Source organism: Carassius gibelio, chromosome B16, assembly GCF_023724105.1.
Source record: "Carassius gibelio isolate Cgi1373 ecotype wild population from Czech Republic chromosome B16, carGib1.2-hapl.c, whole genome shotgun sequence".
Classification (NCBI taxonomy): domain Eukaryota; kingdom Metazoa; phylum Chordata; class Actinopteri; order Cypriniformes; family Cyprinidae; genus Carassius; species Carassius gibelio.
In genome coordinates, this window is record NC_068411.1 from 24,789,524 (window position 1) to 24,807,420 (window position 17,897).

The following is a 17,897-nucleotide window of genomic DNA, read 5'->3' on the forward strand; positions in this document are numbered from 1 at the left end:
AGCCAATTAATTATTATAAACTTGTAGGTAACCGACCATATGATTGAGCCAAGATATAGAGCAAGTTCTTTGCATTACTATAGGCTCAAAAGTCATACACATTTCAAGGCTTTGCATGTTGTATTATTTCACATTATTTTCACTGATGCATCCAAATAAATTGACTACAAAAGCAATCACACAACAGAAAAAAAAAAAAAAAGTTTAGCATAGATAATTCTAGCATACAACTTTGCATAATTCTTATTAGCTCTTAGTACTTTTCACAGCCTTTTCTCTTGACTGATTACACTTCAAGCTAGGACAAGGAATTTATGCTGCCTGTATTCTTCTGTCAATCATATGTCTTATCCATATTTTCCTGTGGAGCCTGGGGAGTTGATCCATGCAAGACATAAAGCCCTGTCAGGGTCAAAATGATACCAACCCACCACAGCATGGCATGAGTTTCACCAAAAATCACATGTCCAAGAAAAGTCTGGAAAAAAGACATTATTCATAAGGATATTATCATAAAGATATTATGATAAAAACCATTCAAAACTATACGTTTAATTTAAATGTAATAATTCTGAGCCAACGAGCGCCTCTAGAGGAAATAAATTGTACCGATAAATTGTTAGCAAGTAATATTTAGGTTCCAATGTAGAAACAGACAACGCGCCGCTGATTGGTCGTTTACAGACGCGTATTGATGAGGTTGCATGAACGCAAACTTTACGCGCCTGTTTCTTGAGTGTTTAGTGTTTGTAAGCGCATTTAGACTGATCTGAACTGAAACACGATGAATAAAAAGGCTAATGTATCATGGGTGAAGCCAGCCGAGCCATCTTTTCTCAAGAAATTCAAGAACGATGTTGGTTTTAAAGAAGGGCCGACAGTGGAGACTAAAGTAAGTGTTTTAGTTACATTACTCGTTCCTCAGCTAAAAACTGCCTGAACGCAGGTCTACATGTTGTCTCTGTAGGCAGCTCACTAGGTTTTCATTCGAAACATTTATTGCATTAATTTGTGTTGTAGGAAATGGAATACCAAATAAATGTTGTTGCTGTTGCAGAAGCAGCAGATGCCGCAGATGGATGAGGACAGTGGTGGCAGTGATCGAGAGGACGAGATGCCGCAGGTCGTGGTCTTGAAAAAGGGAGATCTGAGTGCTGAAGAGGTTATGAAAATAAAAAATGATACAACTGATTCAGACAAAGGTAATGAACAGATATAAAAAAAAATAGCGATCAAACCATAACTTTCATGCAGTTCTTGAGTTTCTCATCATCGACCCCATATATGATGCGTGACCAAAATACTCAAAATGCAATAATTATGTCAATGAAATGACTTTTAACATTTAACATTCCATAAGTAAAAACATTTCAAAAATCTAATACTCTAAATATTGGTACATTATTCATATTAATATGTTATAAATAATATGAATAAAAAGCTTAATTTTAATTAAACTCAACTATTTTGGTATTTAATCTTAAAATGTATTTAGTTAATCAAATATGTTGGTCCTGCAGATTTGGTGACTGTTACTCTGAATGTGGTTGGTGAGGGACTTATAATACTTGAGTAGCAATGAAAAGATAATAATTATGCAACCTTTCTGGTCTTGCTGTGAAATTGCACTCATTTTGAATATTTAAACTGCTTAGTGGCTGTTTTTAGGAGTTATGAAATAACTGTTTCCACTGTAGATTAACTAGTAAAGACTACGCTGATACATTGAACCAGTGGTTTGTATTATTTGGTTTAGTATTATAAATCTATAATATTTAACTTCTGATTATATCTGACTTTTTAAATTTAATACTATTTTTAAATCTGTTGGTGATGGATTTAGGTTTGACACACACAAAGGTTTTTTTATTGTATTGTGTGTGTGTTATATATATATATATATATATATATATATATATATATATATATATATATATATATATATATATATATATATAATTTTTTTATTTTTTTGTACCAAAGGATGGCAAGTAGATTTTATGACAAAGTAAAAATCACCCCAGTCTTCCCTAATGTTCTGGAGTTCAGCAAGTATAAAGTCATTCATTTAAAGTAAATATTTTCATTTTCTCCAGATGATCAGCCTCCACCGGATGGGAAGATCGTCTTTAAGAAGCCTGTCAAACGCTCCTCTGATAAATTTGAAGGCATTACTGCTAGCTCTAGCAAGAAGAAGAAAAGTGAGGATGGTGAGAAAAAAGAGTCAAAAGCTGGTGTCAAGGTGAAGAACAACAGCCTGCTGTCTTTTGGTGGTGATGATGATGATGATGAAGATTAGTTTGACAGGGATCCAAGCATCTATTCTAGTCAGATTGTCTTGGACTGCTTTTTGCAAAGACTAATCTGTTCTTTTAAAAATATATATTTCTTTGTGCGTGCGTGTGTAAAAATAGATGTTTGTGGGATTGGTTAAATCCATGCATCTTATTTGTTATGATATAATTTGATAAAACATGACTCATTATGAGCATCTTTATCAGCAGGTAGGAAGTAACAACATTGATTTATTTTGCATTTTCATAATTGTCATTAATGATACTTTTAAAAGGCTATGGTGATGAGGGATCGAAAGAGAAACAAAAACATCTGGGTCAATTAGAAATGCGAATAAGATTTCAAAGATGCTCTTAAATGTTTCATAGAAATCCCTATAAAAATCCAACAGGATGTACAGATATGGCTTCTATAAAGGAGCTGTTCAGTTTCCTTTTATTGTTTTAGGTTTTTGTTTTGCACACTGTTGACACTCAAAATCCCTGATTCTGGGACATTTGAGGTTTTTTATTATTAAATACATTTTGAGGAAAGAAAACGCATGCATTCTGGAATAAAATGTTTTTACCACCATTTATCTTGAAAACGTTTTTTGAATATAAACCATGTGTCTGTTCAGGAAGGAATGTCAATAATAATGTAAATAGGGTACTTTATAAATCTTATCAGGCTGAGTAAAATTACACTTTAGGGACTAAATAGAGCCAACAGTAGTTGGCACATAAGAGATACACTGATATATATGAATAACTTCCTTTGTATGTTGTGGTTCTCTATACAATATCAACTCTTCATATAATATATAGGAACCGTTATTTCTTTAGGTACATGAATTAACCACTATTCATTTTGTGATTCCATAAGTCTCAAACATTTTAATGGAGTTTTCAGTTCCTTATGTTCATTACTTGTGTGCTACAGCTTAACATGGGACTATTTTATGATACTTTAAGATCTAAAAATGTAACAGTTACAATGATGCTTCACATTAAAACCAATATACATACTTAATCGAACAAATATTTAGTACAGAGATTTTTTTAATTGGTTAATTTTAAAAGCAGCATTTGTTTCAACGTTCAGCCTTGTTGACATTTGTTAGAACACACAACTTGCAAAAACAGTCACATTTAGAGAAGAATAAAAAAACAGGACGGGTTCATATATCAACATGAATACATATATAGTTAATCCACTGGAGTGTTAGACTCAGTACACTGCAACTTTTCCACAGCTGAATACTTGGATGAATTAAACTCTTAGAATAAAGACAACAGTGTAACAGATTCATGCTAAGAGCTAGTCTTGAGTTAGGTATGACCTAACTGTAAGCACAATATAGTGCCCAAAAGAAGGCCATTATGGATCTAAACACTAGCTGCTCTTGTAATACACTCCCTCATTTAAAAACCACAGATCTTACTAAACTCATTTTTTTTTTTCATTAGTACAACTAAAGATTTCATTAGTATTTTAATGCTAACCTTCATAGAAATGTGAGTTATTACAACAAGAACTGTAGTTATGGTAGTTGATCAGAATGCTAAAACGGTCACTATTTAGGGTTTTCAGTGATTGGGGGTTTCAGTGCATTCTAGAAGTTTACATATGCAACACTATTATTTTTACTGTAATATGATAACATTCTATAACATGTTTTTGTAAGTGCCGCTGTCTTGAAAGCACTTATGTCTTAAGAGGGGGTTGCTGGGAAACTGAGGTGACTGAGCCCCTTTCATAGAATATGTTGTCCTTTAAAACAAAACAAAACAAAACAAAACATTTCCATTCAAGTATTGGTTTACCTGTGACAACTGTTCCTGACCAGTGAGGAGTTAAAAGGCATCTTCACAGAAATCTAGTTTTACTTCATCTACCATGACCCAAAAAGTTCAGTTACATTTATCAGAATGAAACCAAGCAGTTAAGAACTAAAACAATGAAAGTGTTGTAAACCTAGCTTTTATCCTTGTGTTAAACGCTGTAGAAAAGTTTCCAAAACTGGTATTATGCTGGTTCTACAGAATCTTGAAGATTGTAACAGAGGTGTTCTAGTCGTGTCATGTTGCTCTCAATATGGATGCGTAGTGAGCCTCAATGATGAGGTCTCTATCGTCGTTTAAAAAGAGGCATTTCATCTCTTCTGTCAGTGAGGTGATATTGTGGGCATTCCACAAGAGGGCAGTCAGACAGAGAGAAAAAAGTCTCAAACAGGACAGATAACAACACAAGGCTTTTCTGAAAAACCTCTTCGTGTACATTGTCATGTATGATAACATCAAAACCTGCTGGGTTGGAAACAAACCCCTGAGTTCAAGCCTAAGCATTAGTATAGAATTGGACCTGGGATAAAGAGAGAACTTTAAAATAGAACATTCTATGAGTATATTGAGTAAAATTAAAAAGGTGTTGGAGGTAGGACCACCTAACAGAACATAAGAGATGACGGTGGAGAAGGGGGACACTGTGGTACTCTCACAGGTGCTCTGGATGGCTTTGCAGGCAGGTGATCATGTCCTGAACTGGTTTGCCCTCGAAACAGATCTGATAAACAGCCGTGAACAGGGGGAACCTGGATAATAATGTAGATTTGAGATGTCACCAATATTGTCCTGACTTACAGCAAGTCATTTAGCCCCCAGGATGCTCCAGGTGGCACTGCTGTAGAAAAGTCAGTCGGAATAAGACACTGTCTGCTATATTAGGAATGGTGCAATGTATCCAGCACTTTCCATAAATAGGATACAAATTTATGTCCTATTGATTTTTCAATCAAGATTCCTGTGAATTTTCAGCAGGCATTTCTCCAGTCTTCAATATCACATGACACTTCACAAATCATGTTAATATGTTGATTTGGTGCTTTCTTATTATCAATGTCGAAAACAGTTGCTCTTTTAAATATTTTTGTATAAACTGTGACATACATTTTCATTCAGGTTTCAATGATGAATATAAAGTTCAAACAAACAGCATTTAAATAGCTTTGTCACTTTTAATCAGTTCACTATGTCCTTGCTAAATAAAAGTATTAATTTCATCATCTTCTTCCCCTTACTAACCCCAAACTTTTAAATGGTAGTGAATGCTAGATCATTTTGTTATCTAAGAAAGCATGAACATACCATTAACTAAACATTAGCATTATTAAGCATAGCATTAACCAATAATGTTCTAATTTTGAAAATCTATTTAATTGATACAAAATCTGGCACCCTTTTAATATGTATTTAATTTCTTTGTTAATTTTTTTTTTTAAGTCTTACCGACCCCAAACTTTTGCAAGGTAGTGTCTCTAAAATGTGTGTTTTGTGTTTTTAACTTAACATTTTTATTGGACACTATAATTTGTTATTTATGGTACACATAATCTCTACACTCCTTAAGCAAATCCAAGTACATTGACCAAATACAAAGATATTGAGAAATATAGAGAGAGATCTTTACTCTGTAAATGTCTTTCTTCTTTTTTAATGCATAATGACAGCCACAGGCGATAAACATATGCATTAAAAAGAAGATTATTTAAAAAAAAAAACTATTCCAGAGTCAGATCTCTTTTGTACAGATTATTTATTTATAAAATCATGCTATTCAAATCAACAGAATCATGCAAAACAGAATCACCTTACCTGTAATCAGTGTTTTAAATGTGTAAAACAAAATAAGTTATTTATTTTATTTTAGGTTTTTATTTAATAGATAAAGTGCCATAATTGTTGGGAGGTGGGTGGAATTGTGACTTAAAGCCGAGTCACCTACCTGAGCATAATTTCAGTAGCTTGTCAATTGACAAAGGCCTATTGTACATATATAATAATATATGATTATGACTATTAGTTATAAGCACTGATGAACAAAGAAACGTTTACACATACTTATCCACCAGGCCTTTCTGTTTGAGGATATGATAGACCTCAGCAGAAGTCAATGGTCCCTGAAGCTTTTGTCCATTTAACATCTCCTTCTCCAGTTCCTCGATGCTCTGAAAGAAAAGGAAATCTGTATTGATCTTTTCTGCATCAGCAAATGTGCCAAACGCTCAGCGTCTTCCTTCAATCCATAAAACATTACATGCCATGCCATGAAAGGCTCAGATGGATCGGTTTTCTTTTTACCTTCCCTGTCCTGGCAAAAGCCTCTGCCACGCGCCGGTTTCTTCCTCCGTAGCAGGTGGTGATGAGGTCAGCCACGCCACAGCTCTCGAGGAATGTGGCAGAGGATACAGAACCGTCTTTGCTGAAGAGTTTGGCAAAAGCGATCATCTCCATCAATCCCAGACGAATGACAGCTGCTTTAGTGTTGTCTCCACACTGCAGACCATCACAGAAGCCTGCACCCACTGCAACAATGTTCTAAAACAGAGTGAAATAAGGATGTAAGGGTTATTACAAGAATTGCAGAATGCTGGAATGTATATGGCACCTTCCATATATATATATATATATATATATATATATATATATATATATATATATATATATACAGTGGGGCTCGAAAGTTTGGGCACCCTTTACAGAATCTGTGAAAATGCGAGTAATTTTCAAAAAATAAGAGAGATCATACTAAATGCATGTTATATTTTATTTAGTACTGTCCTGAGTAAGATTTGTACATAAAAGATATTAACATTTAGTCCACAAGACAAAGAAATTGCTGAAATTATTAAAATGACCCCACTCAAAAGTTTGGGAACCCTTGGTTCTTAGTACTGTGTTCTGTTACCTGATGATCCTCGACTGTCCTTCTGTTTTGTGATGGTTGTGCATGAGTCCCTTGTTTGTTCTGAACAGTTAAACTGAGCAGCGTTCTACAGAAAAATCTTTGAAGTCCTGCAGATTCTTCAATTTTCCAGCATCTTTGCATATTTGAACCCTTTCAAGCACTGACTTCATGATATTGAGTTACATCTTATCACACTGAGGACATTTGAGGGACTCAAACACAACTATTTAAAAAGATTCAAACATTCACTGATGCTCCAGAAGGAAACAAGATGCATTAAGAGCTGGGGGGTGAAAACTTTCACTATTGTAGTGAAAACTACAATATCTTACTCAGGACAGTACTAAATAAAATATAAAATGCATTTAGTTTGATCTCTCTTATTTATTGAAAATTACTCACATTTTTCACAGATTCTGCAAAGGGTGCCCAAACTTTCAAGCCCCACTGCTGTGTGTGTGTATATATATATATATATATGGTACAAACTGGTGTCCAATCATTTTTTAAGTGACAAAAGCACAAATCCTACATTCTAATATTAGATTCACTATCATTCAAATGTTCTTGAAAGAAGTATTGTATGCTCACCAAGGCTGCATTTATTTAATTAAAACAAGTAACAAACTGTAATATTGTGAAATAGTATTACAGTGAATAATTAATGTTTTCTTAAATTTGTAAAATGTCATTTAGACTACGTTACATGTTGTAATGGTGCTTTTCTGTTGGTTTTTGGAGACCAACAGCCCAAATTCACATTCAGTTTCATTTCTTCTATTGTGGCACACATAGGTTTGGAACAACGCCAAGATCTGTCACCATTTACTCACTTTCATGTTGTTTGAAACATATATGATGTTTTTATTTTTCGCTGCAAAAATATGTTTTGACTAATAATTTTGTCTACTGCTGATTTTTTTTATATGGGCAAAAATTAAACCACGGAATCATTTCTCAAAGTCTTTTGTGTTCCACAGAAGAAAGAGAGTCACACAGGTTTAGAACGACATGAGGGTGAGTGAACAAAAACTGAATTTTCAGTTTCAGATGAACCAAACCTTTAAGCTGTAAATAACCCAAACTATTTGTCAAAGCCTGTCAATATTACAACAATGTATTTACGAGGAAGACAGCAGCCTTATAGAATCTATTGTAAATTCAGCCATGCAAGCGTTTCTTTACACAGAGGTCTGAGTCGTGCCCAAGAAACCCTGCATCTCCGGTGCCAGAATCAAGATATTTCCTTGGGGATAAGCGACGAGACAAGACTGATATTTACCTTGAGGGCTCCACAGAGCTCTACTGTGTCAGCATCATCCACCACAGTGATTCTGAAGTTAGGCGTCTGCAGGAGCTCTTTGAACAAGAGGCCGTTCTCCAACACCTTGCTGCCTGTGGATCGAAGAAAATATCTGTTGAGTTTGCCTCTGGTGGTTTAGTTGCTAGAATCCAATGCCACCTACAGAACACTTTTCACTCACCAATGGTGCTCTCGCAGAACTTCTCATCTGCCACTTCATTTGCAATGTTGGCCCCCATTAGGACACTGACATCAATGTCCATTTTTTCCCGAATGATATCAGAGATGAGCTTCAATCCTTCTGGTCCTTCATCAATGCCCTAAAAAAAAAAAAAAAAAAAAACGAGTCCATCAACACCAATGTTTCTTTTTTTTTTTTTTTTTTATGTAGCATCACACTATTTCCCCCTCAGTAGATATAACTCTGGAGCACAGCTGTTTGGATCTTCTTTGCCTAATGACTCAAAAAATGAGGAGGAACACCAAAGCAGAACAAAAATAATAAAGGGGGTCAAATAAGTACACAAGAAATGGGTACAAATCCAAAAAAGAGAACAAACGAACCAAATCTTTTATAATTAAACGGGTAACACTTAAAGAAACTTGGTTATGTTTCAAAAAGAGAAGTGGAAAGGATAAATCTAATTTGGTGAGGTATAACTGCAAAGATGCATCGCTGAGCGGCACAGCCAGTAAGAGAGGAGACAAACTGGCACCAGGAGATAAATTGCATACGAAGAGATTGCCAGCAGGCCAGAGGGCCTTTTTTACCCATGAGTCACTTCACATATGGTGCACTTAAAAAAATAAATAAAATTCCAATCAAAGACGTCTCTGCATTGTTCATTCCCGAACATCCTGTCTGCATGAATGAGGATGCAAAAACAGCCATGGGAAGCATTTTATAGGCACATTAAAGAAGGTATACTATACAGCAATATTATTTTATTTAGACAAATGCTTGATTTGTCATTGATGGACATTTTGTTCCATTTTGTTTGTCCGACATAAAAAATTATATTGTGTAAATAAAATGTATTTGATAAAGCAAGTTAATATTTTTTGAACCAATTACTGCCTAACTGACATCCACTATGTAATTTAAAACTAGGTTATCAAGTTGGTTTCAAAGCTGCTATAAAATCCACATCAGGTTTTAATTAAACAATGACAAAACCTTACCTTGTAAACCCACTTCAAAAAGCATTACAATTATTTACTGTAAAATACAGAGCATTTTTACTTTGATTAATGTGATTCCACGAGCCTTATCCGAAACACAGCCAACTATCTCATCGCACAGTTTCCGGATAAACTGATGAGGGACAACGAAAACCAGGAGGTCGGCTCCTTCTGCGGCTTCCCGAAGCTGCGGCACCGCAACCTACAAGAGAAATCTGACGCTTATATCCACACCCTAGCAGCTTGACCAAGACTATATTTATGCAGAATGGTATGCAAAAGATGATTTGGTTTCAAATGATAGTAAACAGATGGCAAGCATGCAAATGTTAAAGACTAAAAACTATTTCAAGTGCAATATTTAATCTACACATGGATCTTATATCTATTATTATCTCAAGCATTATTAAATAGCAAAAAAAAAAAAAAAAAAAAAATGCAAAAGACACTTATGTACTATTTACTTACAACTACAAGTGAACGGTCTTACCACATTCTCTGGGAGTTTGTAGCCTGGAAGGTACTTGACATTTTCGTGTTCTGTGTTGATGATCTCAGAGAGCTTTTTCTCGTTGACCATTTCTTCATAAACCCACATCTTGACTGTGGTGGCAAAGCACTGGAGTTTCTGTGCATTGGTGCCAATAATTCTTGCAATTGCAGAACCCCTTGGCACAGAAAAACACAACAGTATCTTTAATCAAAATGTCAGTCTGTTGTTAAACAGCAGTTCACTCAGGCATTCCAAGCAGGGGTTACAACTCTGAGAAGCTGCTTTGCCAGCTGCAGTAAAATGACGGTTTTACAGCATGCAGATCTTCAGATCAATGCAGTTAAGTAATTAACCACTTCATTTTTCCCAGAATAATAATGCTTAACATATGGATCTGAATATCAGCTCGCTGTAACTGCTGTTAGTTATAGGGAATTAGACTTGTGCTCCAGTCTAAGCAAGTCATGTCTGAGCTATAACAGTTGGACCACGCCATATGTTCTGTATATTAATCCCATTACCAATCACATATTGATCATATATAATCATTACACGTTCATACTCACCAGTTTCCTGAACCGACAATACATACTTTCAACGGAGCAGCCATAACCACTTTTGCTTTCCACAAGTGGATAAGTGTTTCAAGTAAACAATTTAGGTAATAATACTATAAAGTCAAGCAGTTACTCAGTGGGAGGGAACGTGTTGGTCGCCTTTTGACTGCGTCATCAACGATAGCAGGGGACTCTGGGAGTTGCAGTTTTTCTTTTGGTTCCACAGATTACTTTTCGCTGCCTAAAATAGTCGCTGTAAAAACAGTGAAACAGACAAGTTTATGTGTATACCGCGATTCATTGGGTGTTGAACTAATAATTCATTTATGATTAATTAATTTATGATATTTTATTTATTTATTTATGAGTAAGGCTTATAACTGAATATATTATGAACAGTATTATTCAATAGCGCAATATATTAATATCTATAATATTAATGCATACTCATAGAAATACGGTATCGAGGACAAAATCTGCATAATGGGGTTTTCTTTATTCTATCTAATCGTCTCCTTTTTTTAATGTCACTGTTCAAATGCCTTTATGCAGACTTTATTTTAATTTTACAAAATGCCCACCCTTTTAATCATAATTTATTATAAAAACATGAATTGTTGAAGGTTTAAAACTGCGACAATATTAAAAACACGTTATTAAAAAATATTTTTCATGTGTAAAAAAAGAAAACAAAACTTATTACAGTAGTGTAATTTCCTCCTTAAAGAACACATAACATAATACAGAAAAAAAATAATTAGGTAGGTAATCAAGATATCTGCAAACGGATAAATATAAATATAAATATTTATATATTTGTATTCATTTATGTATATAAACTGTATTTGTTTCATTTTTAATCTAATATATGTATAACTTAATTTCATATACTTCTGTTTTTTTTTTTTTAATAATTAAAGCTGTTTTTCCGTATGTATGATAATAAGGGGGCGTGGATTTACGTTCAACATCATATTCACATTCACGAGCGCCTTTCTGATGTAGCGGCAGCATTCCTGTCGGTGGAGCGCGGGAGGGGAGTGACCACACACTGCTTCCAGAGAAGCCCACTAAAGAGTCCAAGGCAAGCCAGCAAGAGATAAATGAGAGTAATCTCCAGTCACATCCTCTCCATACGATGAGCATTTTCAGCGGTATCTTTGTTTTGCTTTTGAAATTGCTTTGGATTTTGAACCGTCACATTTTATGATCCAGAGTTTGGAAAAAATCATGGAAAAAACATTGAACGTGTCGCATTCAGGAAGCAGTAAAGGAAAGTGGTCCGCGGATCTGGGGAATCCCGCACACAGGCAGGCAAGAAGCGGCTCGTATAGTCCCGGAACAGGGGCTGTCTCGGAAACTCACCCGTCTCAGACCCAAAAGAGACACTTGGAGGGGGTTTTGAACAAATACACCAATTTATTACAAGGCTGGCAGAACAGGTAAAGAGTTTCTGGCGCTTGCTCACACTTGACAACTTTTAAACCCACTGGGGATGACAGATGTTTTTATGATAGATTTAGAGTCTAGAGATTTAGAGGGAATTTCTGATCATATCATTCCATCATTTCCATGACATCCAGTATCTGGATCAAAGAATGAAGACGTCATCTTCCAGCAATAAACAGAACGCGGGTAATTCCAGTGCTTTATGACGCTATAGTTACATGAATGAAATCATGTTTCATCGCTTACATTTGTTACATTTTCTGCCTCTGTTGATGCTGAACATCTGGGCAGCTTTATCCACCCACCTAAAGATCGTGTTTGGTTTTTGTCAGAGATAGCAGTATGAAAGAATGGAATTAATATATTTACATCCATTATGACATCATGCATGAAAAAAATGTGTGGTTAATATATATATATATGTGTGTATGTATATGTGTGTGTGTAAAGTAAAAAAAAAATATATGTTTTTGAATCTTTCCATTCACAAAGTGCAATATTTTAGTAATGTTGCACTTTGTATAATCTGATTAAATCTGTTGAGATGGAAGATGGAGATCTCACCCCTTAGTTTGCCTACCTGTTATCTAAGTTCTGCAGTTATGTAATATTCTCTTATGATTTGATTTATCCTACAAGCTCATTGCAGATTTTTATAGTATAGTAAAATTGCATTAGTAGGAAGGTTATTTCTCTACATAATAACACAAAATCTAGTCTGAGATAATAAAGGTCTCCTGCAAGACCAACATTAGTGATCTGAAAGGTCATGATTTCATGATATTGTCCTCTGTTTTAAAGCACCTTCCCTTAATGAAAGTGTCTATTTGTAGTCAGGAATTTAAATGTACAATGAGCTCTCTACCAGCTGAGCTATGCAGAAACACTCCAAAGCAAGAGGCTTTCGTTGAAAGCGGGAGGATTTTTGTTTTTGTCAGATTTCATGGTTGTGTGTGCTGCAGTGTTGAGTGCAGCACAGCCCACAGATAAGGCTTTTTCATCTGGGAGAGACTATGACTCATCCGTGATGGGAAATCCCTCACATCCATAATGTTGTGTTCATTCTGTTGCTTAGTCCAGCGATCGATGGAGGAACGGGCCAAGCATATAACGAGCATCAGGACCGTAGGGTTGCCCGCTCTCCACAATTGCTCAGAAATAGCCCTCACGTTAACCTCAGCACTAGTCACTGTTTAGTGCTTAATGATTTGTGGGTGTGTGTTTGAGAGAGAGAGAGGTTTCCACACCACTCAATACTTTGACCTGATGAGAATTGGACCTCGGAGAGAATGACTAACTGAATAGAACCGCTAAGGGAATGACTCTCACAGATTTCATTAATTCACCACTGAGCATTAGTTACATGTTAGCACAGTTAGAGATTGATCATGTCACATAATATGCCAGGGTATTCTATGAAGTAGAATGCATTTTGAAATAACACTGAAATAGTCTTTACTAGTGTTTTCACGGTACCAAAACTTCAGTATTCGGTACCGATACCAGTGAAAATCCACGGTTCTCTGTACCAATTTCGGTACCAAAGCAAAACACAAAAATATGCTAATTAAAAAAAGAAAAAACACTTTTTATCCCATTAAAATAAAACCAATGCCATTCTTTATACTTATTTGCAATTATGTTTAAAGTTTTTCTACAAGTAATATAATTATGAAGAACAGTAAACAAGTTTTACCCAAATTTAATTTGTCTTTTAATTAATGAAATATAAACTTTTTTTAATAAATAAAGGGGATTTGCTATTAAAATGTAAACATGGAAGAAATATTGTGTGATTTATTTCTTTACAAAATAAAGAAAAAAAAATTCTGTGACTGTCCATATTAAAATGTAAGTTTCATTTTCATGACTGGATTTTGAGATTCCGTCCACGTTTTCTGCTTTGTGGAAATCAAAGTGTTGTATGCATCAAGAACCGGGTTGACTGGGTTCTCGGTACCACCGGTACTTACAGAAACCTGGTTCCGTCACATTTTCATTTTTTTAGTACCGACTTGGTACCGAAGTACCAGGTCTTTTGACAACACTAGTCTTTACAACAGTTTTATTGTATTATACATTGTGCCATACCAGCATATATGAAATCTGACCACAAGTAAAAGTTTATGTCCCCTTTAAAAAAAAATTAAGTTGATTAAAAAAAAAATGTTATTAAAATATACAAATAAATTAAACAATTTATATTTTTTATTTAGTCATTTAGTCAGGATTATTATATTAATGTGTATTTAATATGATGTTGAATTATTGTAATATTATGCTAATATTTATTCATTTTTTTTCTTCTTTTTTTTTAAGGACGAGAGGAGATATAACACAATGTCTTTTTTTGTATAGAATCATACTGGGGGATGAGGTTATGTAATCAAATGTCACCAAAGGTCCACAGTGATCGTCTGTCCTCCGCCATCAAAAGCAATGCATTTGCTTCCTCTTTGATCTTCATACTTTTAGCTGCTTTTTAAAATAATGACGTGTCTACCTTTCAGAGACCCCATCAGAGAGACCCTGGAAGTGAAATAGGCAGCACATCCATTTTTTACTAAGAGAGGGTGACTGCTGTGTTATAGCACCCAAACTGCATGATTACAATCCATTCCCTGCAGAGTTACGATCCCATATAAAGCACCTCTCTGGCTCTGAAAGTGGGGAACCAGAGGTGGCATGTAATGCATCACAAATAATGAGGAAGGAAAAGAGAGAGATAATAATGGCCACCGTAAAACTCTCATGTGCTTTTTTGATTTTGGCCAGTTTTACTAGCTGTCTCTAATCATGTTTTCTAAGGCAAGCATCATTGGTACTATTGCTCATAATTTTAAACAAACCCCTTAAGTAGAAAATGTTGTCATATATTGTAACTCTCACATTTCTGTTATGGACATAAATAAAAATAAATACATAAAAAGACTTTGTATTTTCACCTGGCATATATTAAAGTGGATGGAATCCACAAACTCATAGCTACACACTGGCAACCAGCAAAAGCATGGTAGTAACCCCATACCGACACAGTAAAACCACACAGATAACTTTAGGAACTGCACAACAACGCCCTGGCAACCAACAAGAACAGTGCAGTTAGTGCTGAAATGATTAGTCGACATTACCAAAAAAAAAATACATATATTTTTGTTGCCGAACAGTTGCTTTATTTAATATGACCTATTGTAAGGGCCTGCAGTAACGCAGTTTGACCACTGTGGCACAATACTGTAATTAAGCCTTCGCACATATAATCCAACCCCCCAAAGAACACTGTGCTTTTGAAAATATCTTGGACGCTGTTGCCAAGTCTATAATTACTAGGGGGAGTGGGGGGTATGCTTTTAGTGGACAGTAGAGAATAAAGCAAGGGGTGGAGAGTTGGGAATGGGATTAGCAAAGGACCATGAGTCGGGACTCAAACTTGAGTTGCTAGAGTTGCAGCTGCACTTTGTGTCAGTGCACTAACCACTAGTCTGTCAGCACCGACGGTATTACTCAATATTTGAACTAATTGCAAAAGCTGAATAATTGATTAAAACCTACCGATTAATCACTGAAATAACATACAATTTATTGATTAATTGTTCTAATAAACATCAGATTAATATTATCAAAATAATATTTTGTTACGGCCCTAAATCCAGTGCAGCCAATCAGAACATTTTAGAGACCGGCTAGCAACACACTAGCAACTAACAAGAGCACGATAGCGACCACATAGCAATGCATAATAAAACCACTCTGAACACTTTAGCAACTGAATAGCAGCACCCTGGCTATCAAAAGAAACACCTATCAACCACAAAGCTATGCAAAACAACCACTAAGAACATGTCAGGCGTCACACGCTGTCAAAATCTAGGTTTGCTGTAATGTAACCCTCTTCTCCTTTCTGTTTTCCATCATGCAGGTATTTCGTGTTGGACCCTGAACTCGGCCAGCTTCAGTATTTCATCAACGAGCACAGTAAGAACCAAAAGCCACGAGGGTCCCTGCCCCTCATTGGCTCCTCAGTGGCCCCAAGCGATGAGTTTCCTTATATGTTCACAGTCTCTGCTGCAAATGGAGATTTCTTCAAACTGCGGGGTGAGCATCTTTCCTTTTTATCGGGGGTTTCAATCCTTTGCTTTTGCTTTTAACGTGGTCATTTGATCCCTTCCATCTCCATTCTCCTTTAACATGAGTCTCCTCACACTCTCTCGCACAACATCTCTTAAGGAAGCATCTCTGATACATGTTTTTTCCTTCAGGCACCCCCTTTATCTGTGATTTAGTTGTCCACGTTCACTCTTTCTTTTTCGCCAGCAACTTCCTCATCAGATTAGATCTCTATACTTTCCCCTCTTTCTGTTTCTCTCGTGTCGTATCAAGTATGCCAGGAGTCTTTTCATGGTTGGCATTCAGTGTATGCCACAATCTTTTATGATGGTTTTACATCAAAATTCACTTTTGGTCCGAGGCGGCTCTGAGAACTCATTTACACTGTGTCAGGAGTTTACAAGCAAAATGCCACCAGCCAAATCGGCCATTTGTAACAAAGGCAATTTCGGAGAGGTTGAGAGAGGATGGATTTCTTTGGGAAAAGAGCTGTCACCTCCAGCGTTATTCCCAGTAGTTTGACAGCCTTGCCGCAGGCGGAGTCTCGTCCGCTCCCAGTCTTCCAGCATTCTGAAATGATAATCTTCAGGTGCTATTTTCTCATTTCACACCTTCTCAGTCTTACCCTGGGTTACAGACAAACCACAAATTAGGTTTTTCGGTCTTGTGTTGATAAAAAAGCTTGCATTTGTTCTACCTGGGTAACTATACCATACCTAATGACCTTAAAACTAGATTTGCATATGTCATATAAAAAAACCTTTTTGGTTCTTCTTTAGGCAAGAAAGTGCAGAACAGATTTGGGGCTGTTTTGCTTCCATAATTTGACTTCTTTCGAACTAGTGGAAAGAAAACATACACAAAACAAATTAAAGTGTTTATTTTATTACATATTTCTCTGTGTGTTTCTGTAGTTTTTAATTGAAATGCATATCTTTTATAAGATGTTTTCTCAAAATGAATTTCACCAGAAATTTCCAATTCAGTAGCACTTATGGTGATATTTTTTTATGAGTGTTGACAGTATTTTACTGTATTTGAGTAAATAATGAATTTAATTTATGGAGTGATCCCATCAATAAAATACCCCGCTGTAAAAACATTAAAAAAGTATTTTATGACAAGAACATTAAACCTTGCTTTATCCAGAGTTCAGATTTTAGTTTTGGAAATGTATGCAAACTCCTGTACATTTAATTAGAAAACACCTATTTTCCATATTTAATCATAACATTTCAGAAAACATGTGTTGTTTTACTGTGATTAATCAACTGGGGATTTATGGTGATATGTATTAGTTATTTGTTTTTAAATTTCTTAAATTTAAAACAATGTTAACCAAAAATTTAAATTAAAAAGTAAAATGCATTTCTCATAATATGACTGCTTTAATATGCAGGACTATTTATAAGGATTAAACAAACAAACAACTTCATTATTTTTAATGAACATAATCAAATTCATTACTTGTTATGTTATGTTATGTTATGTTGTGTTGTGTTTATTGAATTAAATAAGCTGTAGATGCAGCATGAATGGATGTTGCCATTTATAGTTGACATGTCTTCTTTTAGCTTGTGATGCTCGTGAGCAGCAGATGTGGATGACCCAGCTTCAGCTGTGCACCCGTCGCCACTCAGACGGCAGTGCCAAGGTAACCCAGTTACATTTAACTCAACACACTCTGCTCTCATTTCCTTCCTTTAAATCTTTTTCACTCCCTCTTGCTTTAGAAAGCAAAATGTTTGTCTTGAGGCTGTCCTCCTTTGATTTTGTTCACTCTGTC

At 35.4% G+C, this 17,897-nt stretch overlaps 3 protein-coding genes across 5 annotated transcripts in view; 2 read left to right on the forward strand and 1 right to left on the reverse strand.

Moving 5' to 3' along the window:
* Positions 1-681: 681 nt before the first annotated feature.
* Positions 682-2,868, forward strand: kiaa1143 (KIAA1143 ortholog). Its single transcript, XM_052578959.1, has 3 exons — positions 682-892; positions 1,058-1,202; positions 2,097-2,868. Exons 1-3 carry the CDS (start codon positions 785-787, stop codon positions 2,297-2,299), a joined length of 456 nt encoding a protein of 151 aa, XP_052434919.1. The 5' UTR covers positions 682-784; the 3' UTR covers positions 2,300-2,868.
* A 449-nt stretch (positions 2,869-3,317) lies between these two features.
* On the reverse strand, positions 3,318-10,720 carry gpd1l (glycerol-3-phosphate dehydrogenase 1 like). The gene is made up of 8 exons (XM_052578954.1): positions 10,565-10,720; positions 9,996-10,173; positions 9,567-9,707; positions 8,505-8,643; positions 8,303-8,415; positions 6,414-6,650; positions 6,174-6,280; positions 3,318-4,867 (listed from the first exon to the last, which is right to left on the reverse strand). The coding sequence occupies exons 1-8, from the start codon at positions 10,606-10,608 to the stop codon at positions 4,771-4,773; spliced, it is 1,056 nt and encodes a 351-aa protein (XP_052434914.1). The 5' UTR covers positions 10,609-10,720; the 3' UTR covers positions 3,318-4,770.
* Positions 10,721-11,555: 835 nt separating this feature from the next.
* osbpl10b (oxysterol binding protein-like 10b) overlaps positions 11,556-17,897 on the forward strand; it is a 41,698-nt gene continuing 35,356 nt past the window's right edge. For 2 of the 3 annotated variants that reach the window (XM_052578940.1, XM_052578942.1), the window contains exons 1-3: positions 11,556-11,997; positions 15,924-16,099; positions 17,686-17,765. In XM_052578940.1, the coding sequence (XP_052434900.1) occupies positions 11,762-11,997; positions 15,924-16,099; positions 17,686-17,765 (492 nt within the window). In that variant the 5' untranslated portion in view covers positions 11,556-11,761. The remainder of the gene's footprint in view (positions 11,998-15,923; positions 16,100-17,685; positions 17,766-17,897) is intronic. The other variant, XM_052578941.1, reaches the window with a different exon arrangement.